The sequence below is a fragment of the Calonectris borealis genome, chromosome 4 (genome assembly GCF_964195595.1).
Source record: "Calonectris borealis chromosome 4, bCalBor7.hap1.2, whole genome shotgun sequence".
Classification (NCBI taxonomy): Eukaryota; Metazoa; Chordata; class Aves; order Procellariiformes; family Procellariidae; genus Calonectris; species Calonectris borealis.
Genome location: NC_134315.1, coordinates 10,688,199 through 10,714,037, shown reverse-complemented (window position 1 = coordinate 10,714,037; position 25,839 = coordinate 10,688,199). Strand labels below are relative to the sequence as shown.

The 25,839-nt window shown below is 37.8% G+C and overlaps 1 protein-coding gene across 3 annotated transcripts; it reads left to right on the top strand.

Moving 5' to 3' along the window:
* The first annotated feature begins 216 nt into the window (after nt 1-216).
* On the top strand, nt 217-25,839 carry NOP14 (NOP14 nucleolar protein). Of its 3 annotated transcripts, XM_075148622.1 has the most exons (18): nt 217-682; nt 2,786-2,920; nt 3,839-3,980; nt 4,530-4,675; nt 5,107-5,244; nt 6,795-6,917; nt 8,131-8,262; nt 10,006-10,315; nt 11,642-11,772; nt 12,017-12,102; nt 13,719-13,854; nt 15,754-15,855; nt 16,673-16,826; nt 21,046-21,205; nt 22,074-22,221; nt 23,047-23,165; nt 24,222-24,377; nt 24,738-25,839. In XM_075148622.1, the coding sequence occupies exons 1-18, from the start codon at nt 485-487 to the stop codon at nt 24,835-24,837; spliced, it is 2,616 nt and encodes an 871-aa protein (XP_075004723.1). In that variant the 5' UTR covers nt 217-484; the 3' UTR covers nt 24,838-25,839. The 3 variants fall into 3 exon arrangements, 2 of the variants coding, with proteins under 2 accessions (XP_075004723.1, XP_075004725.1); XR_012673443.1 differs by lacking the exon at nt 22,074-22,221 and having other exon boundaries at nt 24,738-24,809; XM_075148624.1 differs by lacking the exons at nt 22,074-22,221; nt 23,047-23,165 and having other exon boundaries at nt 24,738-25,838.

The window sequence follows — 25,839 nt, the reverse complement described above, 5'->3', positions numbered from 1 at the left end:
CCACCTCCCAGTTCCCCGGGACTACAACTCCCAGCAGGCATCGCGCCACAGCGTTCGCGGCTCCCCGGCACCCGCCGCGCTCTGCGTGCTGGGATATGTAGTGCGTTAAACCTTTCCCGGCCTCCCCCCCGGCTCGTCCCAAAGCCGGAGGGGAGAAGAGCGGCAAATCTCGCGATAGTTGGGCGAACCTCTCGCGAGAGGTACGAGGCCGCCGGTGCGCATGTGGTACCGCCGGGGCGCGCCGGTGTAAGGGGCGCGCCGTTACCGCTCCGCTCCCTCTTCTGCTCCGCTCCGCGCCCCCCGCCGGCTCTCACGGGGTTTGGGGGGGAGGGCAGTGGTCAGGCCCGAGGGGTAGTGCGGGGGGTTCCCTCTCCGACGCCATTTTATTCGGGCTGTTTGCACCTCCAGCCCTGGCCCCTGCACTCTGAGTGAGTTCTGAGCCTCTCCTTCCCCACACGCATCCGCGCAGGCAGCCAGACCAAAAATGGGGAAGGCAGCTAAGCGGAAGCGAAAGGTCTCAGTGCCCTCCACAGCCAAGGACCCCGTGAAGTCGGCTATGGCCATGGTGAAGAGCAACCCCTTTGAGGTGAAAGTCAACAGGCAGAAGTTTAATATCTTGGGGAGGAAGACCAAGAATGACGTGGGACTGCCTGGTGTCTCACGGTCCAAGGCCATCAAGAAGGTAAGAGGGCGTCAAAAGTTGGGAGGAAGGATGGCATCTGTAGATGTAGCTGTGGTGGAGACGTGATAAGCCTGGAGCCATCTCAGGTGAGATAAGAGACTACCTCCGTTGTGCATGGGAGTGGCTGGTCACCTCACATTGCTGGTGGTGATGGAGAGCCTGCTGAAAACGCCTCCCCCCAGCGCAATCCACAGGGTTGAGTAGTGCAAGTCTCCCTTATTGTATGTGTGGGAATGATTCTCTTTTCAAGTTACCTGGGTCCGGAATACAGCGGCACATGTTGTCGGCAAGTAAATACTGGACCAGAGTGCAGGTGGTTGTCGGTGTACATCATGTTGGTCAGCTTTGGTTGCTGCAGGATGTTAAGCTTCTTGATAACGGTGCAACATCGCTGTAATAGTGAAAGCTTGAAAGGGCACGAAGGTCTGAGTGCAGTGAGAAATGTGTAGATACAAAGAAACTACCATTGATTAGGAAAACACGCAGATGACTTTTTTTGCACTGGTGAAATAGTTGTGTTGTAGAAGAATGTTGGGATACAAAATAATGATCTGTTCTCGTTGCTCTCATAAGGATGACCATACACCTTAAGAAGAGTAAATCTTTTCTCTTACACCCTTACGTCATTTTAAAATTACCTCTTTTTCTTTCTCTACTGACATTACTACTACCTGACCAAAATCCGTAATGCATAAGGGAGAGCATTGTGTCATATTATGCATCTGGGATTCTAGCAACCTACCCTATCCTTGAGCGAAGCACTGGAATGTTTTATGATCTGTCCCTTCAAACAAACCAGGAAAGAAGTTAAAACCTCTGTAGATTCTGTTAGAGCTGAAAAAAGCATAATTTGAAAGTTTGCCCCCAAGATTCTCTCTGACACGTTACATACAATCTGTTGTCAAACAGAATTTAAAGCATTTACCGAAAAGAGAAGTTCTTTTTAAAAATAGTGCAACAAAAGGAAATTGATAGTTTATCATTTTACATGCATTGTGAGAGGTGATGCATTAAATAATTTTTTATCAATGAGAGAAGACATCAAAGAATTGATAAACAAAAGTGCTTTTCCGTATCCAACGTGTTAAAAAATATTAAAGTTCATGCACAGTGTTTAAGTTGCATGATAATTTATATATTCTGTGCAAGAAGTAAATACAAGGTAGAACTGGCACAGTAGTAGATAAAACCTGAGTTCTGGTGTCAGTTACAGCAGCGTCTGAAAGTTGTGAATGCTCAGTGAGGCTGCAGAGGCCTGTTGTAGGAAACTCAGCCTTTTCCTTCAGCGCAGCGGTTTGTGTGTTCATGGTAGTATGAATAGCAACGGTACCTTTCCATAAGATTAAGTTAACGTGTTTTAAATAAACATGGATTTTTTTTTTCCAGTCTAAACACGGCCAGCATTTTCTTCCTTTAGAAACTATATAATATCTTCAGCGTAAAATTATTAATTAGCTTTCAGCCTTCAGTACTGTTTGTCCAGATTTTAGAAAACTTTATGAATGTTTAATATCCCATTTTAAGGTCTTTGGGTTTTATTTAATAGTAAGGTAAGTCAAATGCTTGTCCTGAATTAGATCACTGGCATTGAAAAGTAAACCTGTCTCCTTACTTGTACCATAAGTACATACAGCACATACTACCTCATATAGGTCTGCTAAACTTCCTTTTACTGCTTTAATGCATAACCTCCCTGTGCTTAACACTAAAGCAGAGAGCTAAATGTATGTACCCACTTGGGTTTTTTTATGTCTTAGAGGACAAGACCAAAAGAGGTTCAGCTGACACTGGGACTTCTTTGCTTTCTTTAGTACATTATTCTTGTATACTAAGCTTCAGACAAATCAGAATTCATCAGTGGCAATGCAGAGTTTTTATATGTGATAAAATAAAGGCGAGATACAGTGTACCAAGACAACATAATGACTCTGAATATATTGTATGAGCTTCCCATCTCTTTTCTTGTTAATTTTTCCTTCTCTTTCATTGCATTCTGATAAATTAGATGAGGTTGCCAGGGTACCATGGAGTCTTTTTTGCCTTGGCTTTTAAAGTAGTTACTGTCTTTGTTTTTTAATCTCATCTCCTTTTTTTTCCTTCTAGCGTACCCAAACATTACTGAAAGAATACAAAGAAAGGGAAAAGACAAATGTGTTTAAAGATAAACGTTTTGGTGAATATAACACCAAAATAAGTCCAGAAGAAAAGATGATCAGACGATTCACTTTGGAAAGACAGGTAAAGTATAGGAATTAAAAAAAAAAAAATCCAACAACAAAAACAAACCACAAGAAACAAACAAGCCAACAACAACAAAATGACAAAAAGCCCAAAACCACAAGAAACGCTTGACTCTCTAGGTTGGGAGCGTCCCCCTTAACAGAGGGTTTTGCAGGGTATGCTTTCTTTTTGATTTTGTATGTTTGGAACTTTTATGAAAAAGCAATTTTTTGTGGGAATCCAAAATTTTTCATGAAAGCTTTCTGGTTTTGCAAGACATCTCTTTGAAGCAGAAATTTCTTTGAGCACTTTTGAGCACTGATGTGCAAGAAAGCCAGTTTTAAGCAGATTCATTGACTGATTGGTTTTCTTTGACTGCTTTGACTACTATGATTTGGGAATTGAATTAGGAAGAGGCAGCCACCATCAAGTACACTTTGAAATTCCAGTACAGCTGTTGAACAGCAGCCATTTCATTTGCTGACTAAAAGAACTCTGTAACTTGCTGTGTGAATTGTATGTGCAGTACTGTTTTTTCTGCCTCATCATACTCAGTCTCCAGAATTGGGTAGTGTAGTATTGTATTCTACTCATAATTTGTATAGGTTATAGTCTGTTTCATTAGGCCCAAGATGTAGTAATTAAGAATTGATATTACTGATACACAGATAAAACTTAAGCTTCCTTAGGTTTTCTGAGTTACTTCATTTCTACATTAGTATAAAAATAAGAGAGACATCATACTCTGTCACTTAAGGTTTAATGTATTTGAATAAAAGTGTTGGTCTGGTAGTGCTCTTATTCCAGTGTTCTGTTCCAGCAGAACACTGGAGTAAGAAGGTCCTCAACTAGCATTAAAAATACAGGCTTTATTAGTTTGTTGCGTGGGAACTAAAAATCTTTTGTTATTTAATCGGTTTGTTTTACTATTCTTAGCAAAATTATGGAAAGAAGAATATTTATAATCTTAATGAAGATGAGGAATTGACTCATTATGGCCAATCTTTGGCAGAAATTGAAAAACTAAATGATATTATTGATAGTGACAGTGACACAGAAGAACGAGGAACGCTGTCAGGTAAGACACGTTAGCTAGCATCCCTCTGCTGGTTTTATTGTGGGTACATACACATTTGTTCAGTGCTGTCTTTCAGTGAGAAAGAATATTATGTAATTGGTTGGGATGTGTAAGCCAGATTTGATTATTACTTAACCACACACAGAACAGCTCTCTGGATTTTAGCAGATGTTAAGTTGGAACCGCCTACCTGGCAAGCTGCTTTAATATGCAGGCTTTTCAGCATACATAGGTACCTGTATTTCAAGCCCTTTGGGCAGAATCTGAAATGTGAGTTTTCAGGTTGCTTTCTTGCACCTATGCACCTAAATACTAGTTAAAATATTGAAAAAACGTGTTCCTACCTTGTACAAAATGTTTGTCAGCGTAAATTATGTGTCTAGCATCAATCTTTTTTGGTATGGCCATTCCCATAGGGATGGGAATAATACATGATTGATTCAATAGTTTTAATTGCTCCCATTCTCAAAGAATAGAGAGGTATTGTCCCAGCAGCAGCACTCTTGTATGCATTTGAAAAGGATTCACGATCTACTTTTTTTTTTCTAGCTGAATTAACTGCTGCTCACTTTGGAGGGGGTGGAGGCCTCCTTCGTAAAAAAGCATCGAGTGCGCAGCAAGATGAAGAGGAGGAAAAACCTAAATCTAGGAAGGAACTCATAGAAGAGATGATAGCCAAATCTAAACAAGAAAAGGTGAGCTTTTAGCCCTGACGTATAAGTGAGCATGATTAAGAAGCTGTCAAAATTTCTGTCTTTGCAGAATAAAATAGTAGTGGCATAGAAAACAAAGGAGATAGCTGTCAAGGAGAAGAGTCCAAGCTCCTTGAATAAAATCCATCTGACTTTGTAGGCATTTTAGGATATGCACTGAATATCTGCCATTCTTTTGTATCCCCAAATCTCCCCTTCTGTTGACTCCTAACTTGTTTTCTGTATGCAACCCTTGTGCCATTCAGTGTAACTCTATACTGCTTCTTCCACAAAGAATGTCTACACCTTTAAAATGTTAAATATTTAAAATTATTAGTTTGCTAAAGACAGCATTTTGGTTTAATGCTGTAAATGCTATGTCATGTTCATCTGAATGTAACTGCTGCATTTGTTTTTGTTTTGTTTTTTTCTAGCAAGAGAGGCAAACTCGCAGAGAAAGTGCATTAGAACTCACAGAAAAGCTTGACAATGACTGGAAGGAAATCCAAACCCTTATTGCCCGCAAAACCCCAAAGTCAGAGAGAAAGGACAAAGAAGTAGAAAAACCCAAGGTAAGGTTTTGGCTAGACTACTTTCTTTTGTTCTAATAACTTGTGGTTTTGACTTGTAGTGGCTGAAGTATAAGGCAAAGTTCATCACTTTGTAAAATAAAATGTTGCCTGCTATTCACATTGAAGGAATGCTACAGTTTTAGGACAGTTTGGTTAGTTGGAGGAATACAGGAGTTTATATGATTTATCTGATTTTAATTACCTATTGCTTTTCATTAGTTATCAAACCTGAGAGAGGCTGCAACACTGTTGGCTACAGCTTATTTTTACGACAAATACATTTTTCTTGAAGAACTAAAATTGTTGAGAACATTGACTTAGTTTGAATGCCTTTGCAGTGTTCCTTGGATAAAACAACTTTTATCGGACAACTGACAACAAACGTTTCCTTGTTGTAAATTGGGTACTGTCTCTACAAAAAGGAAATGAAAATATTTAACTTTTGAATAGATATCTTACGGCCTCAAAGCTTTTTCTATCATTTGTATTTTATACTAAGGGAAATAAACATTTAAATCTAAGAATAGGTATTGTAATGCATTGCGCTATTTTTTTTCTTGTAGAAATTTTGTATTATATTGCAGAACATTGTGAATTTCCATTTATTCCTTGGCAGTAGAATTCAGTTTTTGAAAGATCAAACCAATGAACTGATCTTATGTTAAAATTGATCTCAAATAACAAACAGAAGATACTGGATCAAAAGTTCATATTTTGATGTATTGATATTTGTTTTTAAGATGTTTCATAATATGCTGAATACTCTATATGTTGGTAAAGTGGTGTCTTAGACAAAAAATTTTGTCATGATAATTTGCTGAAAAGGAAGATTAGATTCCCTTGCTTCATGTGTGTGGATCCAATTTAAGAATTATCAAGGATGCAAAGTGTGAATTAGTAGTGCTCTGTAACATTATTGTTGAATTGGAGAAAATTATCTAGTCATGAATAAGAAGAAAAATACCTAGAACTGCATTTTAGAAAAGCTGTATGATTTAGTGACTTAAGCAGGTATCAGGAAGACTCTATTTGCAAGTCCAGTGTAATCTCTGCTAGTGATTGTTTTCCCAAGTATGCTGCTTAAACTTACTGAATATCAGCATCCCTTTTTGTTTTCTTTAAGATAGACATCTATGTAACTAAGATAACAAAGACTTAGCTCATGTCTGACAGTATAAAGTGAAATGTAAACTATAAATTTATTAATTCTAGCTGCTTTTGAGAAAATAGTATTTTATTAATAAACTGTATTTTAAAGTTTTTCAATTAATAAGTAAACCAGTTTTTATTTAAGATACTATTTGTAATTTTTTTTCAGTTGTGAGTAACTTAAATGAGGGGGAGGGAATTCCAGGAGAATTTCTATTCAAGTGTTCATTCCATTCCTTGCCTTAATACTGAGTTGAATGTTCTTGCAGCTTTCTTTGGAAATGGTCTTTTCCTTATATCTTAACAGTCTTATTTGTTAGCTGTTAGTCTGGCAGAGGGGTGGCTGCAAAGCAGAATAATAAAACTTAAGATAATAAACAATTATATAAATATTTCTTTAGCCTGATGAATATGATATGATTGTGCGAGAACTTGGATTTGAGATGAAAGCAAAACCTTCAGAAAGGATGAAGACAGAAGAAGAATTGGCAAAAGAGGAACAGGCGCGACTCCAGAAGCTGGAGGTATACCATTTATGGTTTTAGATTGTTTTGTGCCCTGTCTTTTGGGAGTGACCGCTTATATCCATTGCTTAACCTTAGATTGAAAGTGGCTGTATTAAACTGCAATTCGTCAGATGTTGAATTCAGGAAATCTTCTGTTTGTGTTTGGTTTGCAATCTGATATTACAACAAAAACCCATAGACTTAGTACGTGACTAGTGAGGTTTATGAAATGAGTTGATCTTTCTTCAATAAAAATGTAATATTACTTCAATTTGCCTTTAAGTATTTTAAATTATTCAGAGTTGAGAGGTGCTTCTGAGTCACTAAGGGGAAGTATCATGTTGCACAGCATTTGAATTAATACAGTGGCAAGTCACTTACTGTTTTCTTCTGGTGTTGCAAGAGTCTTCCAGGGGTAGCATGTATATACCTTTGCTTTGCAGAGGAATAGGATTCTCCTGGGAAATGTTGCATGCTCTTTCTGTTATATGGAGCTCTGAGTCTTACAGTAAGAATGAATAATTTGGTAAATGTTTCTCTCCTTTTTTTTCTTTTTCTTTTGGTATACTAGGGACAATTTTAGGACCCCAGGGATTCAGTACCTTCAGGTTACCTCAAAACAGCTCAGTAGCTAATAGCAGAACAGAAAGAAGGATTTTTTTTCTTTTCTGTTCTTGTCATCTTTTTTGATGCACAGTCTATCTGGTTGCCCAAGCAGAAGTCCTTTAGTAAATGATTGGTTCAGATATTGCCCATTGAGTCTATTTACAAATTTAGTATATCTTAAAAATCTTAGGATATGGTTGTGTTTACTACAATCTTGTTAACATATGGGAAACACAGATAAACACTGCAGAATCATAAAACACTTTAGAAGGTTACATTTTCTAGTAATGATGCATTGTCTCATAAGCAAAACATAAATTTTAAAATGAGAGAACATAATGCTGCTGGTAAACCCAATTTTAAAGCCTTCCAAATAAGCTAATCCAATTGTGTATGTGCTCTTATCAGATTGCACTCCCCACAAAAAATAAGGCATCATCAGCTTTTGCCCATAATTTCTCAAGTTGCTGTTTTTTCTTTTCATCAACTTGTTGAGTAATCCTAGTTAATTTTTTTTAATTTTATTTTCTTAGCTGTAGTATTTGAGGGATCTTCCATTCTGGTGTAATTACCTGATTGATCCAGATGGCTCACATCTGTGTGTGGTATTTCTTCTAAAACACAGGCAGATCGGCTACGTCGAATGCGTGGAATAGATGAACAGGCGAATAAAAAGAAACCCAGCCACGTGTCAGCTGATGATCTAGCTGACAGCTTTATCCTGGATAAAGATGACAGACGTTTACTGTCTTACAAGGTAAGGTTTAAAATTTTAGAATTTTCAGAGTTCTGAAAAGAGGATAGGAAAATGAGTTTGGAAGTGACCTCTGTGAAGACCTCTAATCCAAGCTCCTGCTCAAAGCAGAGTCAACTATGAAATCACCAGTTTGCTCAGGGCTTTATCCAGTCTGTTTGTGGAAAATCTCCAACAATGGTGGCTGCACATCTCTCTGGGCAGCCTGTTCCACTGACTGTCCTTAGCATGAAAAAGTTTCTCTTTATATCTAGTCTGAACGTCTCTTGTTTCAACTTAGGCCTGTTGCTTGTCATTCTCCTGCTGTGGATTGTGATGAACGGTGTTGCTCTGCCTTCTCAATGATCTCCCTTGTGGGTACTGGAAGGTGGTTATTTCGTCCAGGCTGAACAAGCCCAGGTCTGCCTCTCCTCATAGGGCAGATGCCCCAGCTCCTCGACAGTCTTGGTGGCTTTCTGCTGAACTTGTTGCAGTTTATAGATGTCTTTATTGTATTTGAAGGCCCAAAACTGGATGCTGTATTCTATGTAGTCTTACAAGTGTGGAGTAGAGGGGAATAGTTGTTTCCCTCAATCTACTGACTATACTCCTGCTATTATAGTAGCCCTCTATGCTGTTACCTACTGGGCTGAAGAGAAGGCTTTAATCCTTCTGGTCACTTTTTTTTTTATTTTTGCTGTATTTGATACAACTTCCACCACATTTCAGCCTGAGGATGGGTGGGTTTCTGAAAGAACCCTTCCCCCATGAAGTAGCTTTGATTAAGGTGGCAGAACAATATAACCTTAAAGCTGATGTAGTGAGTCACCCTGACTGTGGTGCATGTGTGTGCGTAGTGATCCTCTCATCCTCTTACCTGTAAGTAGTAAGGGAATTGCTGTTGTCCTCGAAGGGCAGAATAATTGTGAATGTGAATTTAAACTGATGATTAACAAAATCAGGATGGGAACAAATATTTATCTGATATGGTATTATCATAGAATCATTAAGGTTGGAAAAGACTTCTAAGATCATCGAGTCCAACCGTCAACCCAACACTACCATGCCCTCTAAACCATGTCCCTAAGCGCCTCATCTACATGTCTTTTAAATACTTCCAGGGATGGTGACTCCACCTCTTCCCTGGGCAGCCTGTTCCAAGGCCTGATCACTCTTTCAGTAAAGAAATTTCTCCTAATGTCCAATCTAAACCTCCCTTGGCTCAACTTGAGGCCATTTCCTCTCATCCTGTTGCTTGTTAGTTGGGAGAAGAGACCAACACCCACCTCGCTACAACCTCCTTTCAGGTAGTTGTAGAGCGCGATGAGGTCTCCCCTCAGCCTCCTCTTCTCCAGACTAATTTTAAAAGTCTCCAGACTAATTTTGTCCAGACTAATTTTAATATGTAGAAGGAGTATATTTTTTTAACCAAGAATGCTTCTGTAAGTGGTGTTGAATTTTTTTCATATCATCTGCTAGTAGTTTTTACTTTTGTGTTGTTTCTTTTAGTCCTCATATAATACCTCCTATTCTTCCAGTTTCTTACAGCCTCTTAGAAATATCCTACTATTTTTATATCTGTATGCATGTTCGCTCCTTAAAATCCTTTCTTGGCTGGTGCTGCTGCCATTCACTGCTTGGTCAGGGTAACAAGGCTTAGATCCTGTTCACGTGTATTTAATAGTATTTGATAGCTTTGTATGGTGATTCTGGTGAGGTGCTGTCACTTTATCAGTGTTTTAACTGGCTTATTTTCTCTGCTAACAGGATGGAAAAATTAATATTGAAAATGAAGAGGAGGAGGAGGAAGAAGATGAGGAAGAGGAAGAAGAGGAAGGTGGGAAGGAAGATCATGAGAATGAAGAAGAAAGTGAGGAAGAATCTGCTAACGAAGATGAGGAGGGTGGTGCTGCAGATAGCCACTCTGATCTTGAATCTGACCTTGAAAGTGAAGAAGAAGCTGAAGGGAATAAAGAACAGAAGAAACACAAGACAAATGAAAATGAATCACAGAATGTGGAGGAACTAGATCCAAAAATGGAAGCTACCGAATCAGAGCTTCCCTATACATTTGCTGGTAAGCAAAGGACTGATTCAGAGATCCCTGTTGTCTTCAGGGGGTTTATAACCAGTCTCTTTCTCTGCCCTGTAGGATCTTACGTATTCCTGTTCATCCATGAAGTTTTGCTTCATAGTTGTCTTCTACTATTCCGAGAGTAGCCAGTAACTGCTGTTCTTAGTGATCAGCCCTAATGATGCTATTAGGGGAGCAGTGGGAACCAGATCTGTTTCATCCCAGAGCTGTTTCTGCTCCTCCGAGCAGCCTTAGAATGGAAAGATAAATACTGGGGAGAAAAATGAAAAGATCTGTACTCCTTTCTGAAGGCCACCAACAGATCCAATCCAAAGTGCTAGTGTTTTGCATAAGGGAAGCGAGAATAGTATTCTATTATCTGTACTTAAATGAGAAAAGGTTACTTTCTGTAGTGTTTGGACTGACATGTTTGTCAGAGAAGATGCTCGGAGAGGCAGGATTCTGAGGTTTAATCCCTGTTTAATCCCTGTGATGTAACATCACAGTATTGTTAAATAGAGGCACTCAAAGTTTGACTCCTTTTGGGTTTGTGCCTAGGAGGCACCTTTCAAGTAGTACACAAAACACTCATTAATATTAAGGACATAATGCAGCTAACTATTGTCCTAGTATAGATTTCTCTAACAAAAGTATCCGTCGCAAGATTAAACAATCTTTCAAACCACTTCCTTAAACGCTTGCATTTTTCCATCGAAAGGAGCTAACTTATATTACACAAAGCCTTTTAAATTGCTTTCAGGTTTTGCTTTAACCAGAAAGCAGTCACATTAAAATAACTCAAAAAACTTAACCGGTTAGGATGTTTTCTAGCATGTGAGCTTAGGCAAAAGACTAAATATATGCCAGGTTGTGGTTGTGTTTTGTTTGTTTTTTTTTTTTATAATTATTTTTCTATTAGTGGCACGATTCTTACTTTTCTTAATATTCTTCATACAAAAGCAAGTTAGGTGTGAATTAAACGTAGAGCTGATTGTATTATGGTAAATTTATGGTTGAATGTGTGCTTAAGTTTAATTCTGCTTTTTTGTGTAAAAATAGTTGTGCTCAGCTTAGGCAGCAAATACAAGATGAATTGAATGTTAATGTTGAAAAACGTTTACATTATTTTCTGACCTATGGTCACATATATAATGTTACATATATGCTGATAAGTTATTAGTGTTTAAAAGGTGATTATTTAAAAGCTGTATGGTATCTTTTTTCCTGAATAATAACATTTTCAAATTGGAAATTTGTTAGATGTTCACTTGAATTACATATATTAAGTTTGAGATTTTTGTCTGGTCAATTTTTGTTTTTACTTTCTAGTTCCTGAGTCCTATGAGATGTTTAAATCTTTATTGGCTGGAAGAACAATAGAACAACAACTTATTATACTGGAGAGAATTCAGAAATGCAATCATCCAAGCCTTGCAGTGGGAAACAAAGCAAAGTTGGAAGTATGGCGTTTTTGTTGTTTTGTTTTGTTTTAAGGTTTAAAATTAACTTTGAATTCCAGAGTAAGTTTTAGTAAGTTTTCAGGAAGGAGTATAAAACATACATGCTTCTATGTTGTGAATAGCAGTAGAATCAACATACCACTCTTCATTTTCTAAGTTCTGTATCACTGTTCTTTTGTGCTGTTTAAGAATATGTACAATGAAAAAAAAAACTAATAATTTTAACATATTATGCTTCTTGCAGAAATTGTTTGGCTTCCTTTTGGAGTATATTGGGGAGTTAGCAACTCTGGATTTACCAGAGCTCAGAACAATTGACAAACTGGTCCTGTAAGTAATGAATCCTATGGATTTTTGCTCCTTTATGATTTAAAGAGAAAAGCTACCTAGGGTAAAGCATTTAGCATGCTGTTTGTTTTGAATAGTTCTGTAGGGATTGTAGATAACTGGTAACTCTCTAGCTCTACAGTATTTAAACTTTTTTTTCATATATTGCTTGAGCAATCAATTGTACCAAGACATTTTTAAAACGTCAGAATGTAATTTTTGATCTGCAAAATTGCTTTTCATGGGTAGTGGATAAATAACACCATGTATGCATGCAAACTTCTGTTAAAGTTATTTAGCCTGCTGATTAAGGATTTTAAACTTTGCAATGATGGTGTGCAGTTCCCTTTGCAATCGTTGTTTTTTCCATGCATTTCCATTATATGAATTCACTCGGGGAACTAGACAAAAATGGAATTAGAGAGTTTTGTAGTAAGCTCATACAAAAGTTCCAAATAAACACTTTGCAGGAAGTTGGCAATTTGGCATTGTTGTCTTCAAATACCTAACAGGCAGTTATAGTGATAAGAGAGCCAAATTTGTGTGAGAGGTATACAGCAAAGAACGAGAGTCAATGGACATAGGCTGCAACAAGGGAAATTCCAATTAGATGTAAAGAAAAAAATCTTCACAGCAAAGGTGCTGAACATAAAAACAAGTTTCCCAGAGAGGCTGTGGAATCTCCACCTTTGAAGATATACCAGACTCGACAAAGCCATGAGCAACCTGATCCAGCTTTGAAGTTAGCCATGCTGTGAGCAGAGGGTTGCATCCGATGATCTCCAAAGGTCCCTTCCAACCAAAATCAGTCTGTGATGACTTTGCAGGCTAGACAGCTTTCTTTCAGTGAGTTATTTGTATGTGGTTTTCAGCGTATGTTTTTTTCAAGTAAATAAGTTTTAAAAAATCTGTTATATGCAGCTTTAGCATTCATTGCTCTTGCATTCGTCAGCAAGAGCACTGACCCGTTGATACTGTCGCGCATGCTGGGGCTTTGTAAAAAAGTGTAAACGCATTTTGACTGTTTTCTAGAACTGGGATTTATCAATATCACTACAGACATTTTTAACTGAAAATACAGGCAAAACTCTGACCAAACAGATGCAGATTCCTGACTGCATCTCCCTGTAGGCACTAACTATAGGCCAGGAGCTCACCTAACTTTGTGGGTATTTCTCTTTCTTGTTTTAAGTAATAGTGTTGCTAACCACATTGCTGCCTTACATGTTGTTTAACATTGGCTAAGAGTATTTAGAGTAGTGGGCTGCCTAGTGTGTGCCAGCATACCTCAGTGCAGTAAAATGTAGAGTTAGGAGATTCAGAAGGATATGTTTTAACCATAACAGATGAATTATTTTTTTAAGATTTAGAAACCAACAAATCAGAGATTATCTCACAAGGCCCAATGAAAAATACATGTCTCTGTAAACTAAAAGTATTGCAATAATGATCTATATACTGGGTGGCTATTTCTAAAAAAGAATAATTTGTTTCAGGGAATTTGTTATTGTTATAATGTAGCTGGAACACAAGAAATCTTCCTACAGGTGCTTAAAAATAATTTTTTTTATTAACATCAATGGTGTAACTTGATCATGACTTACATTTCTTGTTAACAGGCCATTGTACAATCTTTGCCAGATGTTTCCTGAGGCAGCCAGTGACAGTATTAAGTTTATCCTTCGAGATGCTGCACATGATATGGAAGAAGTAATTGAAGTCAAAGGCCGTGCAACATTTCCAGGTTTAGACACGGTAACTAATACATACTGCTAGGAAAATCTCTTGTTCTTTCCATTAGTGCAGAAATGCCGGTAAATGCGAGATGACATTAAATTTAATTTTATATTTCAAAGTATGCAATGAATTAGTAGCATCTGTGACTTCTTATGTTTCTCAATATTTTAAATTGCCTCTCTGGAGATAAGTTGTAACAAAAAAAAAACCACAACAACAATAAAAAAATCCTGAGAAACAAACGAACAACCCCAAACAAACAAACGACCCCCTCCACACACGTTCTTTAGAATAGAACTGTGACTCTGTAATATTAATAAGGGGAAAAGATCTTAAAATTGCCAGTCCAGTTTTCATAGCAGAACATTCTTTATTTTCCTGATGAAACTTACATGGGTAGTTCTAGGAAGAAGTGATATTGTCTGTTATGTCCTGATTTCTTTAATTGTGTTAAGTGCAAATTTTCAAAAAAGTGCTCCATAGAAGTGCACCATCTCCTAGGTTAACAAAAATAACAACGAAATATTATTATGGGTATAAAAATACAACATTTCTTAGTACTTTATGTATGATAGTTGCTAAGTTAATGACTCGGAAAGAATTGACCTTTCCTTCTTGTATTAGTAATGTTTCAAAATTTCAGTGGCCATGTCAAATGTGAACAGACTCCTTTTTCAGTGTCTAGGTAAATGGCTGTTAGGGAGTTCAGGAATGGAGCATATGGAGAATGAGTATTTGTTTATTGTAGTAAAAAGTTTGAAAGGCAAACCATAAGTCAGTAATCCAAAGGGAGCTACTTGTTTTCTGTCTCCCAGCTTGATGAAGCAGTGCTGCCTAATGGAGTAATTAGACTACTGAAAGAAAATAGACTGAAGGATATGCGTAGAAGACTTGGTTCTTACAGCTTGGAAAATATTTATATTTAATTCTTTTGAAGAGTCTTTATTCAGGATGTTTTGGATTTTGCAGGAAATGTATTGTAGAGAGCTTTTAACTTCTATTTTTATTTTGTCACTGTCACCCTTATGACACCAATCACACTTCTGATTTCTATTTCCTTCAGTGAACTTTTTCAGGTTTCAAGCCATCATTATCTTCTAGGGTGGAATTATATCACTCTCCTATTCTCAAAGCACTTGTTTGAATGAACGTTCCTTAGACCAGTTGTGTTAGTAGACCTTATATGTACCTGTAGTTAATCTAGCCTGAAATTTGGACTGTGGTATTTAGTAATCAAAACAGTCAGGAGAATACTTGTTTACGACAGAAACTTCATAGAGAGAAACAGAGCTGAAACAGTAAAACTTTACTTGCATCTAGCTTACTGTGTAGATATCCACTTAGATAATTTTCAGAATTACCTCACAACTGATGTTGTGGTCTTGACAGGAGGTCACCTGTAGCTCTCTTAACAAGTCCTCTTCAGTAAAAGTGTACCTAATCGCTGTTTAGTTCTTTTGGCTGCAACCCTTATTTGTTGATGTGTGCCTGAGGATCCCAGTCACTTAATTGTCTGTGGTGAGGACCTGTTGAAGGGTGTCACAGGTCCTGTGTGGCCACTTGTTCACTTGCTTGTGTGAGAGTATGTGATTGTGTTGGGCTGAAGGGGGTCAGATTTTGTTACGGAGTAAACGGGGTTGGGAGGCATAGTTCCTTCTTGGTTGTTCTTTCAGCTGCTTTGTTGAATTAATGCAGTGTTAGGCCTATAATGGATATTCCATTTTCTTACGTAACTTAAACAGTCATCTCAATAAATAGGTCATGTATCATATCAGATTTCTCAAAATGATGTATATCGTAGTATTTTTAGACTACTACATGGCAGTTACTCATTCATCAGTTACATAAGTGTAGGGTCAAGATCCTGGGAATAATGTCTGACTATATTTTGCCTTACTCTGTTTTATGTGCTATCAGCTTATTTATTTGAAAATTACATCTCTGCTGTTTCCAACTTCTGACTTCTGGCATCCAGTTGTAACACCTGCTTTTATGTACATGAGTCAGCTACTTACTAAGGTATGTCTATGATGTTGTATCTCAGTATATAACTTCATTTCCTTCTTTCTTCCTAGGACTCCAGATGTATGTGTTAGCATTAATGTATATATTGGAAACATACTGAAAAGGCAGCTTTGTGTTTGGTGTAGCCACAGATCTGTAGTCACAGATAGTAATTGGAAGAAAAAGTGAAGAGGAAAAAACCCTTGCAGAGTACAGTCCAACTAGCAAAACTATATCTAATAATTTTTTCAAGCTGTCACGCAAGAATTCCTTATATGGCAAAGTACACAGTACTAATAGAACAGACTGAATACAGTCTGAAATCATTCATTAGCGATTTCTCTTCCATGTATTGCGTTTGTTCCTACTTAAGAAAGGTATTTACTTAAAATTTGGCAGTACTTGTTTTCCTTGAAAACATACCTAACGCAATGCATTGCAGTCAGTTAAAAATGTCCTTATTTTTCTAGCCAAATATCCTGTTTGTATGTTTTGAAAGTCTTGAGCTAGTTGTTCTATTGCTGTCAGATATCCAAGTTGCTCTGAGCCTTTTATTTCCTTGGTTCATTTCTGAAGAACTTACTGTTTGTGGTTTAGCACCTTCTAGTGGCTTAAACCAGTTCTGACAGACTTCTTACTTAATTCTGCATATACTCTTTAGTGAGGGCAAGGGAAAGCCAATATGTTTTTCATGTAAGTCCAAAGGGTGTAATTTTACAGATTTTAAATGTGTACAACTTATTAAGTATTTCTGCTTTTTGGGAGATCCTATATTTGTGATGTATAGACTTTTAATTGGAATATTTTGTGCCTTTTTTTTTTTTCCTTTTAGTGTCGCATCACAACATTGCAAGATGTTATTAAAGGGTTATTTGTATGCTGTTTGTTCCTGGAATACGTATCTCTCTCCAGAAGATTTGTACCAGAACTCATCAATTTTCTTCTTGGAGTACTTCACATATCTCTACCCAAAAAACAGGCCCAGGGTGAGTTTGTTTTGAGTAAATAAGTAATAAGTTTTAGTATTAGGGTTTATCTTTTATATTTCAATAAAAATACTTCACACTGAATTTATTGTTTTTGAACAAAAGACCAAAATCATCTGTTAGGTTAGCCATATACAACCTTGATTCTTGGGCATCTTGTTATGAACTAGATCCTCTAGTGTTGTTAGCAGGAAGGAAAGAACTGAAATTATTAAAGGAAATTAAGTCATGTTGCCCACAGTGCAGTATTTTTGCAATATTGTTGTTCTAAATAGGCTCTGTGATTGGACTGTGCTCTGAAATTCACAGTCCCTAACGGATTCCCGATAAGTACCCTGTATCCTCACAGTGAGGCAGCAGCTAATGCTGCAGATACCCTCCCTCTTCAGCTAATAGCCATATCACCGAGATAAACGAGAGAGGTATATCACCAAGTTGGTGTTTTTCCTTTTTATTTATTTGACATGGATTTGTTGTAGTGTAACAGAAGGCAGCTATCCCCATAAGCAGGATTAGTCTGTGCTGTAATATAACTCTGTAAACTCAGCAACTTGCACAGACAACAGGGAGAATAAAACTGTCTTTTCAATTTGATCCATATGCTAGCAAATGATTTTTATTTGCTAGTCTTCCCCTTTCTTCGACTTTTTCTTTTGGATTCATTTCTAGCTTTAAAGTTATTCTAGATCTGGGGCTTTTTGTGTTGACAAGTTTAGTAACAATAATTCACTTACAAGGAGTTTTGTCAGAGCATAGTAACATTCATGTGTTAGTATCTCTGTCTGTGTCGCTCTGAGTGTCACTTAGCATGCATGAAGAGACTCTGCAGGCAGGATATTCTCAGGTGAAAAATTCAATTATTTGTTGGCAAACTCGTAAGACATCTGGGATTTAATGAACTGCAGGCTATATATTAATATGCTTGTCACTCTTGATAAGACACCTGAAGAGTCTCTGTTCTCTAGGTAGTCATCAGTCTGGTGAGGAAGCTTCCATTGCTGCAGTATTCCAGTACATCTTCAGTAGTACTGAGTGGTTGTCTTGCAGCTCCCTTCTTTTGTTTTTTTTTTTCCCTTTAGGATTTTTATGCCTTTCCATGCTGGCATTTTTTTTCTTTTGAATACTTGAGCTACTAATGATCCCTTTCTCAACAAGCTTAGCACTGCAGTTTCACCTTTATTCTCATGTATGGTTGTACCCTACAGACCTTCTCCCAGCTGCTTCTCACAGCTTAGCAGTTTCCTCTGAAGTGTGAGCCAAGGTTACACAGCTGGGCTGCATCAGAGCTAAGCCCTGGATTCTCAGAACACAGCTGAACCCTTAGAAGGAGGTGGGAAGAGGTTACGGAGTGGGTGGGTTACATAGCACTTAAAGTATTTTCTCCTTTGTGTAATCTCTTAGGAATGTTTGATCTACAAAGGTTTTTGGTACAGTTAAAATATAGGATTCTGCAAGATCATTTAGGAAACTATTTTAAAATGTTTAGTTGTATTTGATGATCAAGTGTTAACCTTTTTTTTTTTTTTTTTTAATTTCCTTTATATTTCTGTTAATGATTTTGCACTAGTTAAATTTGCATGGTGTTGGTTTCTGTTAGCAGTGAGGAAAAGCTCAATAAAAGATATGTTAGAGGCACAGTGTTCTCTCTGAGAATTTTTCAGTCAATATTGATGTTTTGACATTATCAAAGTATCCAATCATGTTTTTAAATATTCATGATGGAAGTATTGCTGATAAATGTGATGGTTAGGCTGTCAACATAGAATATTTTAAAATGAGCACACATCCAGTTCTCTGGCATGTTGATATACTCTCACACCAAAAAATTTCTTGGGGTTCAATTTTGACAGTAAGTAGAACCAGTAAATAGAACTCTTATTGGTTTCATTTTATGAGCTTAATCCATAAATTTATCATGTGAAGAAATTAGATGGAATACAACTTCATAGAAGCCTGAAATACAGTCTGCTTTAGACTTAAACAATTATTACCTTAAAAAAGGAGAAAAGCTGGAGGTGGAGGGAGTGGGAAGGAATTGTCATTGTTGATAGCCTGAGCTAATGGAATTGTTTGAGATCTGCTATCCTCTCACAAGTAAAGCAGATAATAAAATTCACGTATCTTAGTTCCTGATCTTGCATATGTCTGTGCATATGTATGTGTCATAATCTCTCACAACTTTGGGTCTCAAAGCTTGTGAATTGTTATTTAAACATACTGTCTTCTGGCCGGTCTGTGAAGAGTCACGTACAGGTTCTAGAGCATGTAAATAATCTTAACTTACAGTTTGAAAAAGTTCTAAAATAAGTTCTGTTGCAAGCTTGCAGGACGTAAGGAAAACAAAGAAGAAAAAAAAAAAAGAAGGTCCAGCACAGAGGCTGCAAATTACTTTCTCCCATAGCCATGAAATTCCTCAGATGCTTCTTTCATGTTGCTCTATAAGTATCATTTCACAGATCAGCTTATGATCAGAAGCACAGTGATTCTTATGCCCTGCCCCAGTATGTATTCTGTGTTCCATGATATTCTTGTTTTAAAACTACTTAGGTGGAGTGGGAGAAGACTTCACAGCATGTATCTGAGGGCCCCTGCTGAGAGGTCACGGGAGAGGCTTGGTGATGTACTGCAACTGTAGGCTCTCCCTGCTCCAGCTCACTCTGCTGCTTGACCACTTTCTGGTCAGAGCCTTCTACTTGTAACTCCATGGGAAAGTCCTATTCGTGCCCTTTCCTCTTAAGCATATCCGATATTCCATCCTCACTGGCAGTTTAACTGTGTATCCTGTTCCCCACAGGGCAGACGTATCTACATGTCTTCTCTCTCCCCACATATAGAATCATAGAATGGTTTGGGTTGGAAGGGACCTTCAAGACCATCCAGTTCCAACCCCCCTGCCATGGGCAGGGACACTTTCCACTAGACCAGGTTGCTCAAAGCCTCATCCAGCCTGGCCTTGAACACTTCCAGGGAGGGGGCATCCACAACTTCTCCAGGCAACCTGTTCCAGTGTCTCCCCACCCTCTTTCATTTTAAAACTGTTACCCCTCGTTCTATCACTACACTCCCTGATCAAGAGTCCCTCCCCATCTTTCCTGTAGGCCCCCTTTTAAGTCCTGGAAGGCTGCTATACGGTCTCCGCAGAGCCTTCCCTTCTGTAGGCTAAACAACCCCAACTCTCTCAGGCTGTCCTTGTATAGGAGGTGCTCCAGCCCCCTGAGCATCTTTGTGGCCCTCCTCTGGACCCACTCCAACAGGTTCATGTCTTTCCTGTGCTGAGGACTCCAGAGCTGGACGCAGTACTCCAGGTGGGGTCTCAACGAGAGCGGAGTAGAGAGGGAGAATCACCTCCCTCAACCTGCTGGCCACGCTTTTTTGAGTCAGCCCAGGATGCCATTGGCTTTCTGGGCTGCGAGCAAACGCACATTGCCGGGTCATACTCAGTTTTTCATCCACCGATACTGCCAAGTCCTTTTCTGCAGGCCTGCTCTCAAGTCACTCACCACCCAAGCTGTATCCATGTTTGGGATTGCCCTGACGCAGGTGCAGGACCTTACACTTGGCCTTGTTGAACTTCCTGAGGTTCACACGGGCCCACCTGTCTAGCCTGGCAAGGTCCCTCTGGATGGCACCCCTTCCCTCCAGAGTATCAATCACACCACTCACCTCCTTATTTTCCATGTGCCTTAGCATAGTGTCCAGGAGGATCTGCTCCATGATCTTGCCAGGCACAGAGGTGAGACTGACCGGCCTGTGGTTCCCTGGGTCTTCGTTTTTTCCTTTTCTGAAAATGGGGGTTATTTTTCTTCTTTTCTAGTCACTGGGAACTTCACCAGTCTGCCACGACTTTTCAAATGTGATGAAGAGTGGCTTAGCAACTTCATCTGCCAGTTCCCTCAGGACCCTCGGATGCATCTCCTCAAGTTCCATGGACTTGTGCACATTCAGGTTCCTTAGATGATCTCGAACCTGATCTTCTCCTACTCCTTCATTCTCCCAGTCCCTGCCTTTGGATTCTGTGAATTGGGCGGAGCGGCTAGAGCACTTACCTATGATTGTACCCATCCTCCAGCGTTTTTCATTATTTTAGAAAAACGTAATACTGATAAAGTATTTTTTAAGGCAGTATGATTAAAAACATAAAGAGAGTTCTTGGTTTTTCTTCCTTCAGAAAGAATGCTTAGAATTATCTTGTTTAATGATTATTTTTCTTGGTTTTTAGGCTATACTGTAGTGCCTCCATTTACACCAGTGGGGAAAAATTTAGAACTGCTTTTGGTGTGTGATAAGAAGGATCTGGAAAGTTGGCAGAAGCAAAATCTGCCGTTGAGTATTGTGACTAGATTGAAGGAAACCAGCAGAACAGAAATGAATCATATCAGGTACGTAGGAAATGTGAACAGAAGAAATCCCAAACAGACCATCTTTGGGGTAGTCTCAGTGACAGTGCTCTTTAGGAGTAAAAACAGGAGTAGTGAGTTGTTCCGCTTTAGTTTTATGGTACTACTCTGTAGCATATGAAATTGCCAATCTTTTGCCAGAACATTATGCAGAGCACTTGTTGGAGTGCTCAGCCCTTCCGTTCCTTTTCGGTACAGCTGTGAACTGATGTGGATGATGTAGAGACAGAGGAGGTGCTCACTTCTTTGAACTCTCAATCTCTTCAGAAGCAAATAACTGTATTTACATACAAATGCTATGTTAGAAAGTGTCACTTAAGTAATAAACTTAACTGAACACAAACACTGAAGTTAGGAAAGACCACAATTAAACACGTTCATTAACCATGTTCAGCTTCATTTTTCACCTTGTGCATGTGTTACGGTATAACTTATTTCAGGAATGAGTAAGCATTTTGTTACGAAGTTCAAAAAGAAACCAAAAACCAAAATAACTAATTATGTTTCAAAAAAGTTTTAGAACTTCAGAACCAGTACCAGAACACTTTTAGAACCAGTATAAAAACTTCTTACTCTGCAGAAGTGGCAAAGACACAATACTGACTTGCGCTTTGTGCACTGACATAAAGATTTGTTGCTAATGGATTTCTTGGATATTTGCTTATAGTAGGAGCGTGAAATTTTTAGTCTGAATTAACAACTAGAAACAGCCTTGTAACTGGTTCTGTCAGGCAATCTTAATAATAAACACTGCTAACGCTCCCAAATTTAATTAATTTGATTAATTTTATTGGAAAATCTACTACAGTTTTTGCAAGTGAAATTGTTAAATTCTTTTGTGCGTTAACAGGTTATCATGTCTAGCCCTGTGTTTTGACCTTATTAAAAAATGTGCAGCTCTGTATGAGTCTTTACCATCGTTCCATGAGATAATGCATCCTGTCAGGATACTTCTTACACAACATGTGCCAGTGAATGAACATCCTGAACAAATGCACGTATGTGTTCCTCAAGAATGAAATAATTGATATGTTTGTTTTATTAATAAATTCTGTGATCTTCGTCTATGCTTGAACAAACAAAAACCAAGTATAAGCATCAATGAGATTTTTTTCAAGGGTCAGGCATTTGCCTTTTGTGCTCTTCAAAAATCATAGTGATGTTTTGGTGGAAAAACCAAAGAAGAGGGGAGAACGTTTAGAAAAGATATTTTTTCACTGTGTATCTTATCTTGCCCCTCTAACTGAAGAGAATAGCATTTAGCTTGTAATAATGTAATATTCCATGAGTGAAGTAAGGTCAGCTGTCTTACTTAAAACAGGGCAGTTGTTTGTTTTTCTAGCAGTGAGGTTCAAATTTTCATCACATCTTCTGAATGGAGCAGAATTGTCCTTTCCTCAAAGAGGCATCATGAAATATCTTTAGAAAACAAGACTTTGTAACGTAAATGATCCAGAATGGCCTATATTTTTTGCCATCAAAATAAACAAAATGAACAATCGTTCTTAAAATGACCCTGAAAGGCAGAGTCTGAATTAAACTGGCTTTAGTCTTGCTTCTTCCTCTGTTAGGTGAAACTAGCTGCAGACCTTTCTTATTGTCCATGATACCATCTTAATAGGCTTCCAGAAGTGTTTAAAAATTATTCAGCCTGGAAGCCTTACAGTATATCAGTGTTAGCAATGTCCTAATGAATAGTAGTGGTTTTACCTAGAAAAAGAACCATATGGGGAGAACATTACTGTTGATTCAATTTACAATAGTTTGTGAAATATAGTGTCTTTGATATGCTTTTAAAATTGTAATTTGATTTGCTTTTTCAGGAATGGTATCACAGTGCTCTGAAAGAGCTAGAGAACAAAGTAAAGCACTATACCCCACTGATATGTGAGAAAAGGAAGCCAGTGCCCTTGAAACAGTATACACCTAAAATTGTGAAAGTGTAAGTAAAGCAACACTTGATGCAAAGAAAAAGTGCGTTTAAATGTTAAGATTTTCAGCAAGCTAGAAGGATTTGGAAAACAAGACATAAACCAGATAACTTTTTCTGCTAGATTTTGTGTACAAATCACAAGGGTCCAGCTACGTGGGTGGTAGGGAGGGAAAGAAAAAGGAAGGAGGAATTCTAAGAAATAGAGCAAAGATTATCTTGTGAAAAAAGTACCACTGGAAATCAACTCTTGCCCATATAATCAATTTTAAATTAATAAATTTCAAGATGAAAAGAGGTTGTTGTTATTAGCTAGTTGGGTGCTTTACTGAATGCTCTGTGAAGCACTCAAGTCTGAAGAACAACAGTGAGTAGTTCATATGTATATGAACTATATGAAGGTAAGGATGGATGGTGAAAGTACGGAGGGATGCTTCACTGGTGCAAAAGATAAGGCAGGCTATTCCGGTACTGTGCATCACAGATCATAACAAATAATCAGTCAGATTAAGTGTTCCTTTAAGCACATTTGCTTGCCCCATTCCACTCTTTTCCCCCAACCGAGCAGCTTTCTACCTTCCAACAGGTAGTTGTCTACAGGGACATAAATTGTCTGCCTTATTTATTCCAGTAATTTAAGACAACAGCTTTCCTCTGCCATACACACTTATCCCCAAGTAACTGATGAGACGACTTCTGTAGAATTCATCTGCAGAGAAAATCTGCAAAAACCTAAAAGATATTGGGAGATTTCATCTTTTTCCAGACGTCTTTCATTCTTCTACTCTAACTGTTTGTCTGTTCAAAATGCAGGCTACATATGGGGGATTGAAGTGTAACTGTTCTCCAGAAAATGTTGTGTTTGTCATTTGCATGATAACATGCAGTAGGAAGGTCTGGTGAGTGTTCTTCCAGTATGTTCATTGGGCAGCTCCTTATTTTGCAAGTTAATCATATAATATGCAGGAATTAAAATACTGAGTTAGTATTCGTACAAAAACTCACTCCTTATAAACATGAAAAAGTTGTTTTTGTTAAGGTGTTCTCACACATACATTCTCATTTCAGTTTAGAGTTTGGAAGAAAGCAGGGAGGCAGCAAGAAGGAGCAAGAAAGAAAGCAGTTGATTCAGAAGCATAAACGTGAACTTAAAGGAGCCATTCGTGAGATTCGGAAAGATAACCAGTTTCTGGCTAGAATGCAACTTTCAGAAATCATGGAGAGGTAATGTGGCCTTTGTTTCAGCACCAGTTTGGGCGTTGTTCTGCTGTGTGTTCATTTCTTCGCTGCGTGCCAAGACTGACAATAATGATCAACATACTAAACTTAAATAAAATTGGACAATTTGGGGGAAACCAAACATTTTCAATAGAGATAATTTAAAGTCTCTTCAACTTTGCAGTTCATTTCTCTAGTTTAAGAATATGCAGCATGTTTTTATTTAAAGTGTGTGTTGGTGAAATTTAAGACTTGGAGGGCTTTTTATAAATTAATAATTATTGTCTAAATATACTTACTTATTTTCACTAAGTGCTAATATTTCACTTTCTGAAATATTTTATACGTTGATTGTTTCTTTTACAGAGATTCTGCCAGAAAAAGAAAAGTGAAAGAGCTTCTTGGTAGCCTTGCTACACAAGAAGGTGAATGGAAAGCAATGAAAAGGAAAAAAGGGAAGAATTAATTGGGACTATCTACAGCAGGAAACTTTGTTTTTACTGCCATATAAAATACCCCAATCGTATGGCTTTTGAACAGATTTTAATTGCATTCTTTGGATGCATTCCTTTTGAGGAGACATCATCATGAGATCTGTCTGAAAAAATGAACTTGCTTATTGGGAAAATCCTCAGGTTTTCGTAAGGAAAATAAAAATAACACTTTTGTATGTGGTATACTTCTGTTTATTTTAATAATAGAAAATATTTGGATGAATAATCAGAATTCTTAGGTGTGCGTGACCACGTCTTAGCCTAACTTGAACTACACGCACACAAAAAAATTGTACAGCAGAAACCTTTTGTTATCTTTTTTAATATTGAGTAATTGCAGGCAGCTCTCATAGTGGTAGTATATTTGCAATTTAAGCAGTAACATTTTAATTAGTCTGTAGCATTGGGACATTCCAATTCATGTGTTCAGTGGAGTAATGGAATTAGCTTTCAAGCAGAAGTCCTTTGTTAAAGCTGTACGTCCATTCATCTCTTCAGTAGGTTTTGAACTGAGCACAGCTCTGAAATTCTTAATAATCTAGGGTGGTTAACTAGAATTCCTCAGTGTATTCTTCACTGTCTGATTTAAGTGGACAGTGAAATCTTTAGCTCTCTTCCACTTATTTTATCATGTATGTCTAATTACTAATAATTGCCCAGCATGACTTTGGAAAACATCTGCTCTTCAAATAGAGCCAATAAATACTTCTAACATTTTTTTTTTTAAATACTATATTTGTGAAGAGACATTGCAATGAGACAAAGAGCATCACAGTTACTTAAAGGTGCTAGTCTGAACTAGGTTCACCATTCAGGTATTCACTGTAATCTATCTATTTGATAAGTCCAGTGACAGTTGTTGCATTGAAGAAAATTGTAATATTTTCTTGGAAAACTCGAATGAAAATGAAATCCCCTTTCACAATAAATCATCCAATTTCAGTCTAAAGAACAAACAATAAAGAATATCCTAT

Excerpts from the sequence above, each read along its gene's own strand:
- NOP14 (XM_075148622.1), top strand. The coding sequence starts at position 485 with ATGGGGAAGGCAGCTAAGCGGAAGCGAAAGGTCTCAGTGCCCTCCACA. Across the intron at positions 5,245-6,794 it reads AAGAAGTAGAAAAACCCAAG|CCTGATGAATATGATATGAT; the intron begins GTAAGGTTTTGG and ends ATATTTCTTTAG. Across the intron at positions 12,103-13,718 it reads ACAATTGACAAACTGGTCCT|GCCATTGTACAATCTTTGCC; the intron begins GTAAGTAATGAA and ends TCTTGTTAACAG.